This window comes from Ascaphus truei, chromosome 1 (assembly GCF_040206685.1).
Source record: "Ascaphus truei isolate aAscTru1 chromosome 1, aAscTru1.hap1, whole genome shotgun sequence".
NCBI lineage: Eukaryota > Metazoa > Chordata > Amphibia > Anura > Ascaphidae > Ascaphus > Ascaphus truei.
In genome coordinates, this window is record NC_134483.1 from 133,568,187 (window position 1) to 133,586,926 (window position 18,740).

General features: G+C 41.4%; 2 protein-coding genes across 2 annotated transcripts in view; one reads left to right on the forward strand and one right to left on the reverse strand.

Annotated features, from left to right (window-relative positions):
• LOC142487763 (perilipin-2-like) overlaps positions 1 to 694 on the forward strand; it is a 47,282-nt gene extending 46,588 nt beyond the window's left edge. The window contains exon 6 of the mRNA XM_075587658.1: positions 317 to 694. Coding sequence (XP_075443773.1) covers positions 317 to 694 — 378 coding nt within the window. The remainder of the gene's footprint in view (positions 1 to 316) is intronic.
• The window catches only part of LOC142492387 (perilipin-2-like), a 447,955-nt gene that overhangs the window by 95,894 nt on the left and 333,321 nt on the right, over positions 1 to 18,740 (reverse strand). The window lies entirely within an intron of this gene.

Here is an 18,740-nt window from a genome sequence, read left to right on the forward strand (position 1 = left end):
AACTTTAATTCTAAACACACTGAATTGTCCAATATAAACTATTTCCTGTCTAAATGTCTCTGTAGTACTGAGCACTGCATGTGTTGTGTAACATTAACAAGCACTAGCCTTTTCAACACATGAAAGTTTGTCAATATTACAAGTATTGGCCAACTATTGCAATCTTGGTCACTAAAATGCACTTCTATTCAACATGATCAATAACAGTGGCTCTTGTGCTTAAATTGACAAGTATTTTAATAGAACTGTTTCAGTTGAATCTTGGTGTTCATGGGGACTAAACGTTCTATTTATTGCGGCTTTTTTTCCTCCACAGCACATTGAATCTTGCACACTAGCAATTGCCCGGAACATGTCTCAGCAGCTTCAGACCACATGTCTCTCTCTGGTATCCAGCATGCCCGGCTTGCCACAGAACATCCAAGACAAAGCTCATAGTATTAGTGCCATGGCTGGAGACGTTTACCAAAACTTCCACTCTGCCTCCTCCTTCAGAGAAGTGTCTGACGGCCTCCTGACCACCAGCAGAGGGCAGCTCCAAAAAATGAAGGCTTCTCTATATGATGTCATGGATTATCTAGTCCACAACACGCCACTGAACTGGCTGGTTGGTCCTTTATACCCCCAGTTGGCTGGGTCTCCGCATGGTGAGCACAAAGGTGACGGGGCTGAGACAACCAGCCAGGAAGACTAAATTGGACCCTAAAAAAATCATGGTTTTTCCTCGTCAATTCACTATCTTAAACACTAGACTTGAGTTTCTGTTTGCAATCCACGTAAAAAGAAATTGGTTCTCATTGTGATCCTAAATGTCCCTTTCATATGAACTATGTGTGCCTGAATTTAAGCGCTGTCATCCTGAAAGGATCATGTGAGATTCCTTGAATCCTTGTTGCAAATGCTTTGCCATTATGAGAGTCTTATTGAGTACTTAATCTAAGCTCTTCACTATGCTTTGCTGTTTAGAGCATGGTTTTTCCACTATTTATATTGGGATAAATCTTTATCAAAAGGTGACATTTCACAAAGATTACAAGAATCTGATGGCATTGGTGTAATTAACTGTATAATATGGTTGTCATTAGTAGAAGTAGCAGTATGTTCATGGCTACTCTGGTTCTCCAAGTCTTTGAGGCATTGCATTTTTCATTTTGATCCAAGTACTCTAATGTAGAAATGTACAGCCTAAGCCCTTTGCTTTATTCTGAACTGAAAATTAGTGCCTCAAGGTACTGGTAAAATATAGCATAATTTCCTATTATAATGGAAATATTTCTCATCAGATTTCAGTGAAGGTGGGCTTTAGATGAATGTCGAGTATAATGTGTGCAAATTGTATGCCAGAAGAATCACAATGTGCACTTATCCAGCTATCACGTTTTTGTATTTGCAATAAATATTTCAGCATTAATCAACTTGTTCTCCTGTGGTTAGACATTGTTGCCCACAAAAGCCTGACTTGTCCTAATGCTGGTAGTTTATAGACTTCAAGGGACTGCTGTGAGTGTTGGCATATTTTTCTCCTGAAAAGAGGGCCATCAAATCAGTAGAGGGGGTAACACACTTATGGATCAGGCTCTTGCAACAGGTGACACACACATAGATGATGACAAATACAACCAGCACACACAACAAAGCACTCACCAGTTTTGATCCCAGTGATCCCAGCAAATTGCCAAGCCCAAAAAGATCCCACTCTGCATCTCCTCCCTTCCTCAACCTGTCCTGTATCTCTGCTATTTCCTCTAGCTCATACTCAATTTTACCACTTGGGTGAAGACACAACATTTCTCTTTAATGAGGGCACATACGCCCCCTTTGATGCTAAGATGTAGTCTAGTGCCATTCTATTCTGTAGGGCCATTAATCTTATCTGAACCTGTTAAGTGATTTAATAGCTGAGGTGGTATGATTAAGTACATCATCTAGTACATCTGTAAGTGCATTAAACCTATCATATAACAAACCTACTCCTACATTTGGGAATAAGCTCCCCGAAAATTGTTCTTCCCATAGACTACTTTTTAACTCTTGTGTATTGAGTGTATCTCTCCTGTTTCTGAGTCTACCTGTGAGCAATTAACATAACCGTGAGTTTGACTGATAAAACATCCACCACCGGGATATCATTCTATATCATAGCAAAATAAACAGAGTTAAGCAAATAATACCTTATACTATTTTTGTCATCCTTATGGGACGCCACTTACACAAACATAATGGAGCATACATTGTAACTGAAAAATAATTAAAAAAAACCTGTAAATATAGTAAAAATTCAAAGTTCGTGTGTTGAGGCCTGGACTTTTGCCTGTGACCTTTCTCCCTCGATGATTAGTGGTCAGGTAGTATTGTGCGCTTCTTTGTCTTTGTCTTTATTAGCTGTTTGTGCCGGGGCTGGCACTATTTTGACGTGCGTGATGTGTATCCATGATGATAATTAAGCAAACTTTTACTGCAGTGCTGGTGGTGAATAGTATTTAAATGGCCTTTTCATCTGGGATGAAGAGCGTTCTTGCGTAGAAAATGCTTGACCATTATTCAATCACCTTCTATTCGCTGATGCTGTTTTCTTTGGTAGACTGTATAAACTGCACCTGAGATTAGAGGGACTTAAAGAATGTCATTAATAAAAAGCACAAGGAAAAAATGTCATTAATAAAAAGCACAAGGAAAAAATGTCATTAATAAAAAGCCCAAGGGGAGCGCTTTTAGCCACTATAATTTAGTATCATAACGATATTAGCAAAGACTTTTTGTTTTGTTTTTTCACTTGTCTTAGCATCCGCATATAGACAGGTGTATTACGGTAAATAATATAAATTATCCCCTCTTTTGTTCATAATGCAAATCCTATGCATGTGAACAATATATGACATAAAAGGATAATGGCGTTTAAAACATTAGCAGTTTGAGATTTATATATCCCATGAAGTAATAAAATCTGGATTGTCTAGAGTTGCATTCTTTAAAATGAGAGGTTATAGGTAAGGGTTCAAATTGAGTCACCTTTTGGAGAGAAAAAGAGAGAAAATGGTTAAAAGTTATGCACTACATTACATTTTCAGTTGACTTTATAGGAAAAATTAATTTCATATATGACTGTATGCTAACTTCTTTATATTGTACGCTTTGTGAAGTACTGAGTATACTTTCAGCACTATTAAAATACAGAAATACCTATAGAATATAATTGTATTATGTAATAAAACAATTTCAAACTTCAGCTGCTTACTATTGGCATATAGGCAGCTAATTTTTCTGGGCTTTCTGCAAATGCCCTTGAATTGGAGTGGTTAAAAATTGCTGGATTCTAGCATATATTGACTGTTTATACAGACTGAGGTAGCTTAGAGGTATTAGAGGTAAAAATTGAGTTTCTCATGCAGCCCTATACAAAATTAATTTTTCATGCTACATTAGAAATGAAACAATGGGTCATTGTCCCTTGCCCTTACCAACATCTTAAAACATTATTTAAACAAATAGAATTGAAATGTTTTTACCGGTTATACAGAAAATAGAAAGCACCATACACAAACATAATTTCACACTTCTCTGATACAGAGCAAAAGCAAGTTTACAAAAATAATAATGAAAAAATTGTAACACAGAACAGTTTTATCCTGCAAACTTAGTCTAAAAAATAATAATAATTTTCTTTACCCATATTATTACTGAGTTGTTTTTAAACCTAAATTTGCAGGTTCTGAATTACTAATTAACCTTTCCTGTCTGGAATGCACTTTTTGCAGCTGGAGGAGGGGGGGTTTCTGTTTGGGCTGCTTTCCTAATTCTCTCTCTTTCATGGACTTTTGATGCAGAAGGAAAAAAGAATATCTCCTGGGTTTAAAAATGTATCCGCCTGGCCAGAGCGAATAAACTTTTAAACTATACCAGTAACCGGGCTGTTTTATTAAAAAATGGTAAAGCTTAATTGATTTTTCCACATAAACCCAATCTTTTTGTCCTTCTTTCTCATTTATCACGGACACTTAAAACTTTTATTGTATGCAATTAATGATATACTTATTTTTGTAAAACACTTACAAGTTCTTGGATGGTGATTTGCATACATGTGATACTCTGGTGTTAGCATGATTCAATTCTTAGACACAGGGATTCATTCAGGTAAAACTTATAAGGGTATTCAGATCCTTTTTACAGCTCTTTCGTCGAAGGCACAACAGTATAACTAACGGCACTGAGAACAGAGTCTGTATTAGGAAATTACTTATAACAAATTATTGCTGTTTGGAAATATGGGGGGAAAGGCTGATGCTTACATTCCTGGCCCTGCAGCTTTGATTAGACGGTCATGCCATGCATAATGGTAGCCACAAAGTCTCATGAAATCCGAAGATTTATATTACCACGGACACACGGGGATTACTGAAGGTCAGAATGTTCCACTACGAACCCTTGCGTTTGCATTCTTACGTATAAGAAAACCGGGGCGGCTGCTCGTAGGTTTACGCTTCTTTCCATAGTAATTTATTGCAAACAAACTTTTTTTTTAACTTTATAATGTTATAATGTAACATAACATTTTTGGGGGAAAAACTATTTTCCCAATTTTAAATAAATCCAAAAAAGACAGTGTGTTCCCTACTCAGTGTGTACACTTGAGAAAACCTGAGATTCTTAATAGTGGTGGGGAAGACCTGTTTTAGTTAAAACAAAAAACAGTTTATTGAGAAAAGAAAATAACTGGTGGAACCGTTTGGTTATTTCTCCTAGGGGCTGTTCTGCAATTTCTGGCTATGTGTCCTATTTTTCTGCAATTAAAACATTCTATCTGCCTCCAATCCCTTCTTTTATTGTCACTTCCTTTGTCCTTCTCTTGGTAACCACCCTCTCTCTCTCTATTTTCCTGAAAAAATACAGTCTGAGCTTTCATACACGATTTCTGTTTCTCTGCCTTTTCACATTCCTGTTTCTTCCTTTCAAAATGCTTTGCGCTAGCTATCATTTCACTTATGGGTAGACTTTCCCATTTTTTAAATACCCTGGTTAAACCTTTGGCAATATCTGTGTGTAAACCCTTAACAAAGGCTGCCACTAGAAGATGGCCAGCATCTACCTCAACATTCCTTATCCCTTCATAGGATTTTACAGCCTGGATTAACCTTTCTGCAGATTCTTCTACTTTCTCTCCCTTTTCCTGCTTGATTGAATTTATTTTTTTCCAATTAATCGTCGGGGCAAATGCCTTTTGGAGTGCGGCCAAAATGGCCTTTTTTAGCGTTGTTTTTCGTGCGGGCTCCCAATTTACTGAGGCCCATACTGGAGTCCCTTCAGCTCTATCGTTATTAAAGGCTTTGGTAAATTTCCCCTGTTCTGTTTTTGTCATAATGACTGTCAGTAAATTTTTTATATTTTCGCAAGTGGGGTCGCATGCAGTCATTAGACTTTTCATTAGGTCACAAAACTCCCTATATCGTCTTTTGGTCGTGAGAATTGATTTCTGAGTGTCATAAGTGTACTAGGTTTCCATGTCTTGTGTACGTATCTGTATGTGATACTGTCCTCAGTGAGTTCCCTCATGGGCAAAATATTAGTGTCTGAGGGAGTGGGTGTATATGGTGGAGGAGAAAATCTTCTCCTTCACTGAGAGGCTCTGACTCTTTGTTATTGTTAGGTACCCTCACAGGGTAGACAATGGTGTGTGAATTTAAAGCATGTATTTCCTTTTGCACAAATGTACACTCTTCTTCCTTATCTGTCTGCATGTCAGTCAGTGAATTTTCTCGGATGTCAAAACTGTCGTTTTGTGGCTAACAATAGTCTTTTTCCCTGTCTATTACATTTTCATTATGCATTTCTAGTGCTGTCCCATATATTCTGCACAAAACTTTTAGCGGTGACCCTTTGGTACTTCTTGTGACACAACAACATAACTTGTTTATGTCCTACCTCCTGTGACACAACAACATAACTTGTTTATGTCCTCCGTTTACACAAACAAATTTAATTATTTATGTACCATCCAGGTTCCGGAATACACGTTGATATAAAAACAAGTAAAAATACAACCAAGGACACGTCCCGCTCAGAACCAAAAGGTCACTCCTGACGGAGTATCATTTACTGAAATACAGGACCGTACCTTGATTTATATTTCTCTCACCAATTTATACACCGGAAGTGAACATATATCTCCTTAAACCTTTATATGGTGACAGCAACTAGTATATATATCGATATATAGATTAAAACTTACTTGATTACTGAAAAAGATACTCGTTACCCCAGAGGAACATCCAGTCAAGACAGTCCTCACTCTAACCACTCAAACACTTAAAACTACAGGCTTTTTTTGTTAAAAAGGAAAAGCCCTTACCTGTCATGTGAGCTCAGGTTTGAGTGATTGAGAAGTCCAGTCCTGCTGAGATGTTCTGGTTCCGGAAGTTCTGAGTATCCCGGAATACGATGCCCCCAAACTGTGAATGCGAGAAAAAATACAATGGTAACGGGTTCAATATTTTTCAGAGTTGAATCAAGTAAGAGTTTATTTCATTACGAGTATACATTTTGGCACGATGGATTATAGGTGACTCAGGATACGGAATTAGGCCGTGGCTATTGACCCCTGTGGCAAACCCTCAATGTGAAGCAGAGGAGAGGTACAATGTCGCCCATATATCTACCCGATCCGTCATAGAGAGGACATTTGGGCTTCTGAAAACACGATTTCGGTGTTTAGATAGAACAGGGGGGGGGGGGCATTGCAATATAAGCCTGCTAAAGTGTCAGATATTGTCATTGCATGTTGCATTTTGCACAATCTGGCACTCCGCAATAATGTACAAACCGACATACGTTAGGGCTTGGAGGAGGAGCATCCCTTAAATTTACCTGCTGACACTGAGCAAACAGCCGGATGGTGTGGAGACACGTCTGAATGTCATAAACACCTATTTTTCATGTAAGCAAATACATATATGTTCATAGAACTACATAGATGTATTAATTCATTGTAATGATAAATACATTTGTACAAATACCATTCACTTAGGAAACAGATGAATATGGTTCTCCCACCTTTCTCTTCTCTGCTGTGTGGACAATTGCATGTGGCACCGGTATGTCATTCATCAACAGGTTGTATTATACTTCTTACCAATAAAAGGTGTTGTGTGTACGTGAAGAAATAATGTGTACTAAATCTATATTTTATGTACATGCTCTTTTTGGTTATGCATACACAATAAACCTACTATGTCGATAGCCAATAGCAAGTGCAGTATGGTTACATACAATGTTTCTTTTGCAGTGTGACATGTGTGTCACAATGATGTGTAGACTATTGTGTATTTAAGATCATATTTGACGTATTCTAGATTTTGTTTCATATCACATACAAAATTGTCACTTCTGTGTGTTGCTTACCGTAATGAACATGTCATGACAATGATTTATATTCATTCATGTTTTTTTTTCAAGGTATATCACTCCAATGACTGCTCATGGTATGTATTTCAATTCACATCTGTCATAAGATGTGCAAACCTCGATACAGGTATAGTTACAGGATGTATAAACAGAACGTAATGAAAAATATGTGACAATTGAAACATGTCGTTTCTGTATTGTGTCCGTGCGTTTATCTACACTTGGTGGTTATTGTGCAGTGTGTTTTCTTATCATTACGTCCATTACATAACATGTAATTTTGCCAACGTAACAACATCCATTCATGGAATATAGGGGTGGGGGGAGAGAAGGGGATAAACCCTGCTCAGCTAGTGATTATGGGAGGAGAACATCCATTCATGCACATGAGCGATGTTAACACTCAATGCATGTTTGTATGAAAAGACCCAAATGTGTTAAACATCATTAACATTGCAATGTATGTGATTAGTTCTTCTCTCACTTCATCTTCATGTTCATTACTACATTGTCACGTGTATGTATAAGTCAAAGATGTGTGTTGATTTGACGTTCATCTAACATTTGTCAAAATGTTAACACCATTCAAAAGTATAGTTTTTGGAATTCTCAACTTTTCATAAATCATTCAACACAATGACAATGTAGTTATTAAAAGTTTTATTTCATTCACGTTACTTATTCAAAATGATCATGATCCTTTATAACTACTGTCAACATATGATCATAAATGACGTATACATTTACATACGCACACATTTCAGCAACCTAGTGTGTGTGTGTGTGTGTGTGTTGTATTTTTTGTGTGATGCATGTATTTCTACCAGAAATAATATAAACCAACATAATAATGTTGCTTTTATCATCGGCCTCACTTAGCTATGTATGTGTTGAACGTTTACTAATAACACTAAAGCATAGTTACTCGTGTGAATTAAATGTACACACAAAAGTTCATGGTTTAATGATCTTTACCTAACATTCATTAGCTCATGCATGTTAGGTTACCACTACAACTTAGGTGATAATATAACATTCACACGACTAAACAGTTTCTATCACCTCACTATTGTTATTGTGTACGTTCAGATACAATGTCGACGAGTTGTTATGTAGCATTTACATTCTTTGACAAGTCACACGTGAGATTATAATATATAGTAGATTAATGTGTTTGCTGAGTGATAATGTTGGTTGCATGTATCACATGGCAATACATATAATGTTTGTAGAAACGAAAAATATATCACTATAAGTTCTAACTTCAGTGCTTAGCAACATCATTGTGATAATTAAGTGCATAGTAAATATTTGCACAATAGGATAACATTATGTAGTGATTGTTAATCTGTGCACCAATCATTGAAAGCATTGATACATATTTATTATAATAGTTCTTCGCTAGTCGTCACAATCATCTAATATAACGATTGGCCCATCTGAAATCATACATTGGTCCCATGTATTCATCCTCGACATCTGTGAAATACAGCAAACACATGATGTTCAAAGATGGCACATTTATCTATGTTTCAGCATGACAACGCTTAACACATCTCTATATGATTGTGGATATTCATGCATAAGTTATGTATATGTTTAAACTGCAAGGATAAAACTAAAGATACAGAAATATCTCATTTTTCTAATGGCGTTGCTGGCATTACTACTGATATGTTTATTCCGGTGCCTGTATACATAATAATGTGCGCGCACAACGTCTGTTGGGCGCGCATGTCACGAATGTGTGGACTAAGTCTTAGCGCATGCGCTAAACGATCTGTACGCTGTGCGTTCAATATATGTCCCTCAATGGTGCTGTTAGCAGTATGCATATAATGACTGAAAGTAATAATATGGAAGCAAAACAAATTCACTTCTACACACGTACATATCTAAACTTTGTAAACGGACGTGTGCCCACGGCCAAAACGGACGATCAGCCAATGAGCGAACAAAATACGTGTGACGTCATGTTAAGGCACCGTGAAATGCTCGCAAACACCCCTCCCACTGAATGAACATTGGCCTCCAGCGTTGTGCATGCACCGCCCCACCGACGCGCGCGCATGACACACTGCACTGACCGTAACAATAAGCTACGGGCACAGCCAATACTGTTTCACGCGTTGGTGGTTGGGGGTGGGGCTTGCATCGGTAACCTTTTTAAGGCCACCTTGGGACATGACCAGGTTCCAACGTCATAGGTGGCCGACACTTTGTTTTTATATGTTGAATGCTAAACAAAGAGGTGTGTGTGTGTTACAGTTAGTGTAACATGTTGAAATTATACTTTTAAAGCGATAAGAATCTATGATTTAGGACTCCGTCACCAATGTGTACTAATGGTTCGTCATGTAGTATATTGTTATAGGAAATAATGTCTTTGGGTTCGTCATGTAGTATATTGTTATAGGAAATAATGTCTTTGTGCACGCTACATGTAAGGCTGTCTGCAATGTTAAGCTGTATCCACTCATTTGGCTAACATGATGTATAATATTAATGTACACATATATAATTTGAGTAAAGGCATAACGAAATTTGTATTTACCATTCTTGTAGAAGTCAAAACTGATTTGGCTGCAACAATTCGCTCCAGGAAGTCACAAAAGTATTATCCATGGTTCAGGCAACCGTTGAATCCTGAATCACACACATCTCCATGAGGCGGTCATATGGATCTGCAGTGGCTTCTTCAAACAAGACGTTCGGAGGTACGTAAAGTTGTTGGTTGTTTTCACATCCACATTGGTATTGCCCATATAAGTTTGGATACATATCATAGTAGTTATGTCCATCTTGCATCTGGTCTTGATGAATGGAGGGTGCAGGTATATCAGCAGATGCGACAGTCGGTGCGGCTTCAATGTAACTGGTATTAGGCAAAAATATGCTATTTAACAGAAGATATGTTCCATGTTCCATGGTAATTTTAAATGATGGGGCAACATGCCAGCATCCATATCGTTGATCTAGCCGATCATGGACACGCTCAAAACATTCATTTGCGGATAAAGTGAATCGTACTGAAGTTTTAAAATTTCGTTGTTTGTCAGGTTCTTGGTAGTATGGATATTTATTTTGGATCAAGTCATAGATTTTATCCACCGTTGCCCTTTTCTCTGACGTTGATTCAATTGCTTCATAAATCATAAATTTGTATGATTTACGTGGATGGCTGTGCAATGTGGAAGCTTCTGCCATTTCTTCTCTCCAAGTGTACGTTGTGTTAAGTTGAACGCATACGGATGTCTGCTGAATGTGTGAATAGTTACATGTTATCTTCGCGGTTTGTTCCAAGGTTATAATAAAACCTAACTGTTATACGCCTAGGTTTTCTCCCACAAGAAATTTGTTACAATAATTGACTGAAATTCTTTGTCTAAGATATACTCTTTTCACAGGAATCGAAACTTTACTTTCGGCTTAGGCAATCAACATGTGCAAAACAAGTTGACTATTTTAATTAGAATAACAATGTGTGTGAAATCATCTACAGTGCTAGGATGAACAGATTTCTGCTTACACTTAGCTAAAATTAACCACACACACATCTCTCTCTCTGTCTCTTTTTCTGGTTTTCTCTCTCTTTGTTTCTCTCTCTTTCTCTCTCTGTTTCTCTCTCTCTTTGACTCTCTCTGTTAGTCTCTCTTGATATATACATAGATATAGATATATATATATAAATATATCAACAAATATATTTATATATATATAATTAACTATATATTGTGTGTAGATATATATATATACATATATACACAGTGTGTGTTTGTGTATACATATATCCAGTGTTCGACAAATCACCCAAAAATCTACTCGCCACCTAGTCCCACCCCCAACCCCGCCCCTAGTCCCGCCCCCAACCCTAGTCCTGCCCCCATCCCCGCTTTAAAATAAAATATATAAATAAAATACATTTAATAAATTCCTAGTCAGAACAACATTCATTTTTGACATAAATGTATTTATTGTATTACATTATACTACAATTAGGCCTTGTTACGTGTGTGTGCATAAATTTCAGATCTAGAAATAAAAGCCAGATGTGAATGACTAGTTTCCTGAACCCCTTAACCCGTGTCTGGAAGTCCTCGCTTCACAATATCTAAAGCAGTAATCCCGCCTGGGATCTTACCTGATCCGCAGTCCCTCAATGTCCAGGTACCTCATTCCCGCAATGTTACACATTGGAGGGGATGTGTTCCCTACCTGTCTTCTGGGTTAGGGGGGGCTCCGATGTCTTCCGTGTGAAGCTTGAGTCAGATCTGGAAGACAGCAGTATAGGTTATTTCGGTGTAGTATAGGGCAAGTAAGATATATAGGGTAAATAAGAGATACAGAGTGTGGGGGGGTTAGAGAGATAGAGGGAGAGAGAGAGAGTGGGGGGGAGAGAGAGAGTGTGTGGGGGGGGGAGAGAGAGTGTGTGGTGGGAGAGAGAGAGAGTGTGTGGGGGGGAGAGAGAGAGAGTGTGGGGGGGGAGAGAGAGAGAGTGTGGGGGGGGAGAGAGAGAGAGTGTGGGGGGGGGAGAGAGAGAGAGTGTGGGGGGAGAAAGAGAGAGTGGGGGGAGAGAGAGAAGAGAGAGAGAGAGAGAGTGGGGGGAGAGAGAGAGTGGGGGCAGAGAGAGAGAGAGAGAGAGTGGGGGGGGAGAGAGAGAGAGAGTGGGGGGGAGAGAGAGAGAGAGAGTGGGGGGGTAGAGAGAGAGTGGGGGGAGAGATAGAGAGAGTGGGGGGAGAGAGAGAGAGAGTGGGGGGAGAGAGAGAGAGAGTGGGGGGAGAGAGAGAGAGAGAGAGTGGGGGAGAGAGAGAGTGGGGGGGAAAGAGAGAGTGGGGGGGGAGAGAGAGTGGGGGGGGAGAGAGAGAGTGGGGGGGGGAGAGAGAGAGTGGGGGAGGAGAGAAAGAGAGAGTGGGGGGAGAGAGAGAGAGTGGGGGGAGAGAGAGAGGGTGGGGGAGGAGAGAAAGAGAGAGTGGGGGGAGAGAGAGAGAGTGGGGGGAGAGAGAGAGAGTGGGGGGAGAGAGAGAGAGAGTGGGGGGAGAGAGAGAGAGTGGGGGGAGAGAGAGAGAGTGGGGGGAGAGAGAGAGAGAGTGGGGGGAGAGTTAGAGAGAGAGAGTGGGGGGAGAGAGAGGGTGTGGGGGAGAGAGAGGGTGTGGGGGAGAGAGAGGGTGTGGGGGAGAGAGAGGGTGTGGGGGAGAGAGGGTGTGGGGGAGAGAGTGTGTGGGGGAGAGAGGGTGTGGGGGAGAGAGGGTGTGGGGGAGAGAGGGTGTGGGGGAGAGAGGGTGTGGGGGAGAGAGAGGGTGTGGGGGAGAGAGAGAGGGTGTGGGGGAGAGAGAGAGGGTGTGGGGGAGAGAGAGAGGGTGTGGTTGGGAGAGAGAGGGTGTGGGGGAGAGAGAGGGTGTGAGGGAGAGAGAGGGTGTGGGGGAAAGAGAGAGTGTGGGGGGAGAGACACAGAGGGGAGAAACGGTGGGTGATACACAGAGAGAGGGTGACTGACTGACGGGGGGGGTGGTGACTGACTGGGGGGGTGGTGACTGACTGGGGGGGTGGTGACTGACTGGGGGGGTGGTGACTGATTGGGGGGGTACCTCTGGTGTCACACACATACACATGCTCCCATACACACATACACTTGCTCCCATACACATGCTCCCATACACATGCTCCCATACACATGCTCCCATACACATACACACATACACTTGCTCCCATACACATACACACATACACTTGCTCCCATACACATACACACATACACTTGCTCCCATACACATACACACTTGCTCCCATACACACATACACTTGCTCCCATACACTTGCTACCATACACATACACACATACACTTGCTCCCATACACATACACACATACACTTGCTCCCATACACATACACACATACACATACACACATACACATGCTCCCATACACATACACTTGCTCCCATACACATACACACATACACTTGTACACATACACACATACACTTGCTCCCATACACATACACACATACACTTGCTCCCATACACATACACACATACACTTGCTCCCATACACATACACTTGCTCCCATACACACATACACTTGCTCCCATACACTTGCTACCATACACATACACACATACACTTGCTCCCATACACATACACACATACACTTGCTCCCATACACATACACACATACACATACACACATACACATGCTCCCATACACATACACTTGCTCCCATACACATACACACATACACTTGTACACATACACACATACACTTGCTCCCATACACATACACACATACACTTGCTCCCATACACATACACACATACACTTGCTCCCATACACATACACACATACACTTGCTCCCATACACATACACACATACACATGCTCCCATACACATACACTTGCTCCCATACACATATACACATACACTTGCTCCCATACACATACACTTGCTCCCATACACTTGCTCACATACACACACGGGGGGGGGGAAGGAAAGGCCACGACCAGAACCACCACCACGCTCCTCCCCCACCCACCCCCCGCTCGTGGGGGGGGGGGGCAAGCCGACCCCCCCCCCCCATACCTCACGCGGGCATATTGGAAGCTTTGGGGAGGCAGGGTGGGGGGGAGGCACGTGGCGAGGTATCCCCCAGGGGACAGTCGGCCCCGCAGTGGCCACCACTACCCTGCTCCCCTCGCCGGCATGTCTTCACAGTGCGCGGCCAAGCAGCTTTGCAGACTGCTTCTTCCCACCAGCCCGCGGCGGCATGAAGCTAGCTGGCGGGGAGGCGGCAGGGTAGGTGGTAGTCACGTGGTGAGGGCCGAGTCCCCCCCCCCCCGCACGCCAACCGGGCTGCCAGCAGTGGGGACCTCCCGCCCGGGGCAGCGATCGGTGGATCGAGGGGGAAGGGGACAGGAGCAGGGGACAGGAGGAGGGGAAGGGGACAGGAGCAGGGGACAGGAGGAGGGGAAGGGGACAGGAGCAGGGGAATGGAGGAGGGGAAGGGGACAGGAGCAGACGAAGGGGACAGGAGGAGGGGAAGGGGACAGGAGCAGGGGATGTGGACAGGAGGAGGGGACAGGAGAGCTGCCGCGGTGGGGAGTAGGGAGCCATGTAGGGACCAGGGGGATCGCAGGGAAGGAGCAGAGGGGCCGCAGCATGGCGTGTACTTACTCTTGATGTCCGGGCAGAAAGAATGGCCGCTCGTTGGGGACGGGCTCATATAGAGCCTGGCCGCGCGCCCACAAATCCTGGGAGTGCGCGCCAAACAGCAGTCAGGTAGGGAGTTTTTTTTTTTTTTAAGCGCGAGCAGGGAAATTTCAGCGCGAACGGGGGAAATTTAAAAAAAAAACACGTGTGCTGCTTGGGCCAATAGTTACTCGCCCGGGGGTTAAATCCACCCGCCCCGGGCGAGTAAATGTATAGGATTGTCGAACACTGCATATATCCATAGAGATACAGAGAGACTACAGATATATTCATATACACTTACAGATCTGTTATTGTAGCCAAAAATCATACATGATCACATGCCAACATTATGAACTATGAAAGAAGATTAAGGTAAGTATGCATGCATCCGTTGTGCTTGGATTTTTTTCTTTAAGTTTGCCCTGATATCATCGAATCTCTTCCGACAATTCGCCCGGTCCCTGACATGATTCCCACACGCAGACACAGCCAATGTTATTTGCTCCCACATTTCATTTTTGGATGCTGAACTTGTCCGCCCTTGAAATACATACAAATTATATGACGTTAATTATTATTAGAAAAACAATCAGTTTCCTAAACTGCTACCTGTTCCAAGAGATACCAAACATGCTGGTTTAGGTGGAATATGTGTACCACATGAGCATTACATACAAATGTAAGGAAGCTTGCATGAATATTCTATGAACTTTGGCAAACTTTTTAGACTGATTGTTATGGTTGTTATAAAGCATGAAGGAATATGCGTGTAACAATTAACTTTAATTGATAGATATTATAGAATAATATTTTGATATTAAGACATCTCACATGACCTAGGATAACATGTCTTTGAACAATCAATGCAAACATAGACTTACCTAGTAAATGGCCATACAGAGAGTCATAGGGCCTCATGCAGTAAGCGACGATTATGTGAAATCGGTAAGCTAACCGATTAGTCATGTTATTGGCGATTTTTCCTCTCCGTATGCAGTAAGTGCCGAATACATTCAAAATCAAGCCGAAAACAAATCCGCCCACTCTCACGATGATTAGCCGATCACACACAGGTGTATCGGCGTGCGTGGTGGGGTGCTGTTAGGTTGCCCAATCACAAATCTTGCTGAATCAGGCGAAACAAGCATGTATTGGATAGCGCGCCATATTTAAAGGCAACGTGTACTGCTAATCATTCTCTGTGTTGTTGGGAGTGAGAGAGAGAGAGAGACGCACAGAGCTTGGTGATTGAAGATTTGCATATTGACTGAGAGACTTGTTGTGTATTGGGAGAGCTTTGTCGTTTTGTTTACATCTTTGTCTTGTTTTATATGTGGAAGTGTTTCGTGTGATTGGCTGTACATTTGTTGTCTGTTTTTTGTGAGTGCTGTAAGTATGCCCGCAAAGCGTGGGAAGAGTGATGCTGGTGGGAGTGGGAGTGCTACTCGTGCGAGTACGCGTCGGAGTGAACGTACTGTTCAGGGGAGTGATGTTTCTGGGAGTGCGAGTGGTGTTGCTGGGAGTGGGAGTGCTGGTGCTGCGAGTGGTGTTGCTGGGAGTGTGAGTGCTGTTGCTGGGAGTGTGAGTGCTGTTGCTGGGAGTGGGAGTGCTGGTGCTGGGAGTGCTGGTGCTGGGAGTGGGAGTGCTGGTGCTGGGAGTGCTGGTGCTAGGAGTGGGAGTGCTGGTGCTAGGAGTGGGAGTGCTGGTGCTAGGAGTGGGAGTGCTGGTGCTGGGAGTGCTGCTGGTGGCGCAGTTGCTGATGGGGTGTCTGGTGGTGGCGTGCTTGCTGGTGGCCAGCTTTTGGAGGCTCTTCCATTGGAAGAAGGAGAGTCCAGTCAGCACCAGCCAAGCTCTGACCCTAAACCTGCTCGGAAGAAACGTGTGGAGAAGCCACGTAATCCTCGCTTCAATGACCAGGAAAATACAGCTCTTGTCACTGGGATTCTGGAGCACTATGACAGTATCTATGGACATTTAGTAGGTAAGTGTACCTTTACATTTATTCTTCAAATACATGTGATCCTAGGTCATCTGAGTTTTGTTCATATGCAAATATGGGTACAGAATATCTTTCTATGTTAATTAGTGTGGAAACTCAGCTTTTTATCATGCGTTACAAGGACAACTAAACACAGGCGTTCAATTTGCCATAACTGCATACAATATGAATGCAAGCTTGCTTACATGTATAGGTTTAGTAGTGAATGCTCATGTGCTTCACATATTACACCTAAAACAGCATGTTTGCTATCTCTTGGAACAGCTAGCAGTGTAGGAAACTGGTGCTTCTATTATTATTAATTTACCTCATATATTTTGTATTTTTTTCAAGGGTGGACAAGTTCATCAAGCAAAAAAGAAATGTGGGACACAATAGTCATTGGTGTCAATGCGTGTGGGAATCGTGTCAGGGACAAGTATCATTGTCGGAAAAGATTTGATGATATTAGATCAAAATTGAAAAAGAAAATACAAAACCAACGCGTGCATGCTACTGGCACTGGAGGTGGGCCGACACCACAACGTCTGATATTAACTCCATTGGAGGAGCTGCTTCGGTCAAAATTACTTCCCGTCGTCGTGGAGGGATTGGCTGGTGACCGTGATATTGGAATTTATCCCTCACAATTTCCACCAGGTGAGAAATATTACTGTACTAGGCGTGTCGTTGTTTACAGTTATTTTGCATATTTACGCAGCTTTTTATAGTGTCTTCCCAATATAAACATACCTACATCTATATATGTATATGTGTGTTTATCTCTGTCTCTCATATATATATATATATATATATATATATATATATATATATATATATATATATATATAGTGTGTGTGTCAAATTAGACATATCTGTTGTAGTCCTACTAAAAGCAGTAACTAATATACCACGTTGCATTGCGTGCTCATTTGCATGTGAATTCCCACAATGCTTTGCTGCATTGGAACCAATTTATGGTGGGCGAAGATGGGGAACAACAGGGTAGCACACATGTGTAACACATGATAATGAGAAATTATTAGTAGCTACAGGTACAGAACATAAATATGTATAATATTATTGTGTATTTTATTGATTTTACTCCTACAAACACGACATTACTGCCTATTTTAAACATGCATCAAATATATTGCATGCAACGGCCTACAAACATCACTTGCACTAACACATCTATAGTTGTTTATGAAAAGGTCCATTTTTGCTTTATGTCATATACAGACAGCATAATGAGGCACACGTAGCATATGTTATGTCATTGTGTTCATAACTTAAACACTGCAGACGAATATTTAGCTCCTCTACCATTGTGTTAAAGCAGCTGCAATGAATATCTCATCACAGCATACACTTCAACAGAGGGGGTGGGGTTCAGCACACACACAAATTACAGGCTCATTGTAGGGTCAACTTAGTTCACACCATTTTCACCTGTTTGAAGTCATTGAAAGGTGTGGCTGATTAGGCTTTTTGGGGAAGGGAATACCGTTCTTACAACCTGACTAGCACAACTGAAGTTAATCACACTCATTTGAAAGCTTAACTCTAGCTACTAAATGCCCCAACAACTCATTACTTATCAAACCGTACGTCACACATTAGTTCACTCATATCTATAGTTGAACTACTATCAACGACACATTATCACACACTGCATGTCTTGTCTTGTTGAGTGACAGCCACATTCAGGTGTGCCACATCTTCTATTAATGTACCACACATATCCTGTACCAAAAACAAAACTTTTTGCAATATGACCACCTTCATGATAACCATTGTGAATGGTCATCTCATGATAGTTATGTACATTATGATACTGATATCACTACACAACATATGATTTTTATGTACAAATTTAATCTATTTATCCTCACGCATTACTGCAGATACATAGTATGTTGTATGTTAGGGAACTCAAAAGTTCTAAGTACACAGGCATGTACATTGTTATTACAACTATTTATGTTCACTTTCACACACACATTTTCGGTTAAGGAACTGATGCTGTTAGGTAATCATAAATACAGAACATACAATAACTGTTTGTTCAATATTTACACATGTAAATGTAAAACTAATGTTATTGTTATATATAGTTGCCCCTGGAGGACATGTGTCACCTGAGATGGAACAAGTGTCTTCACCTGGGTCATGCAGCT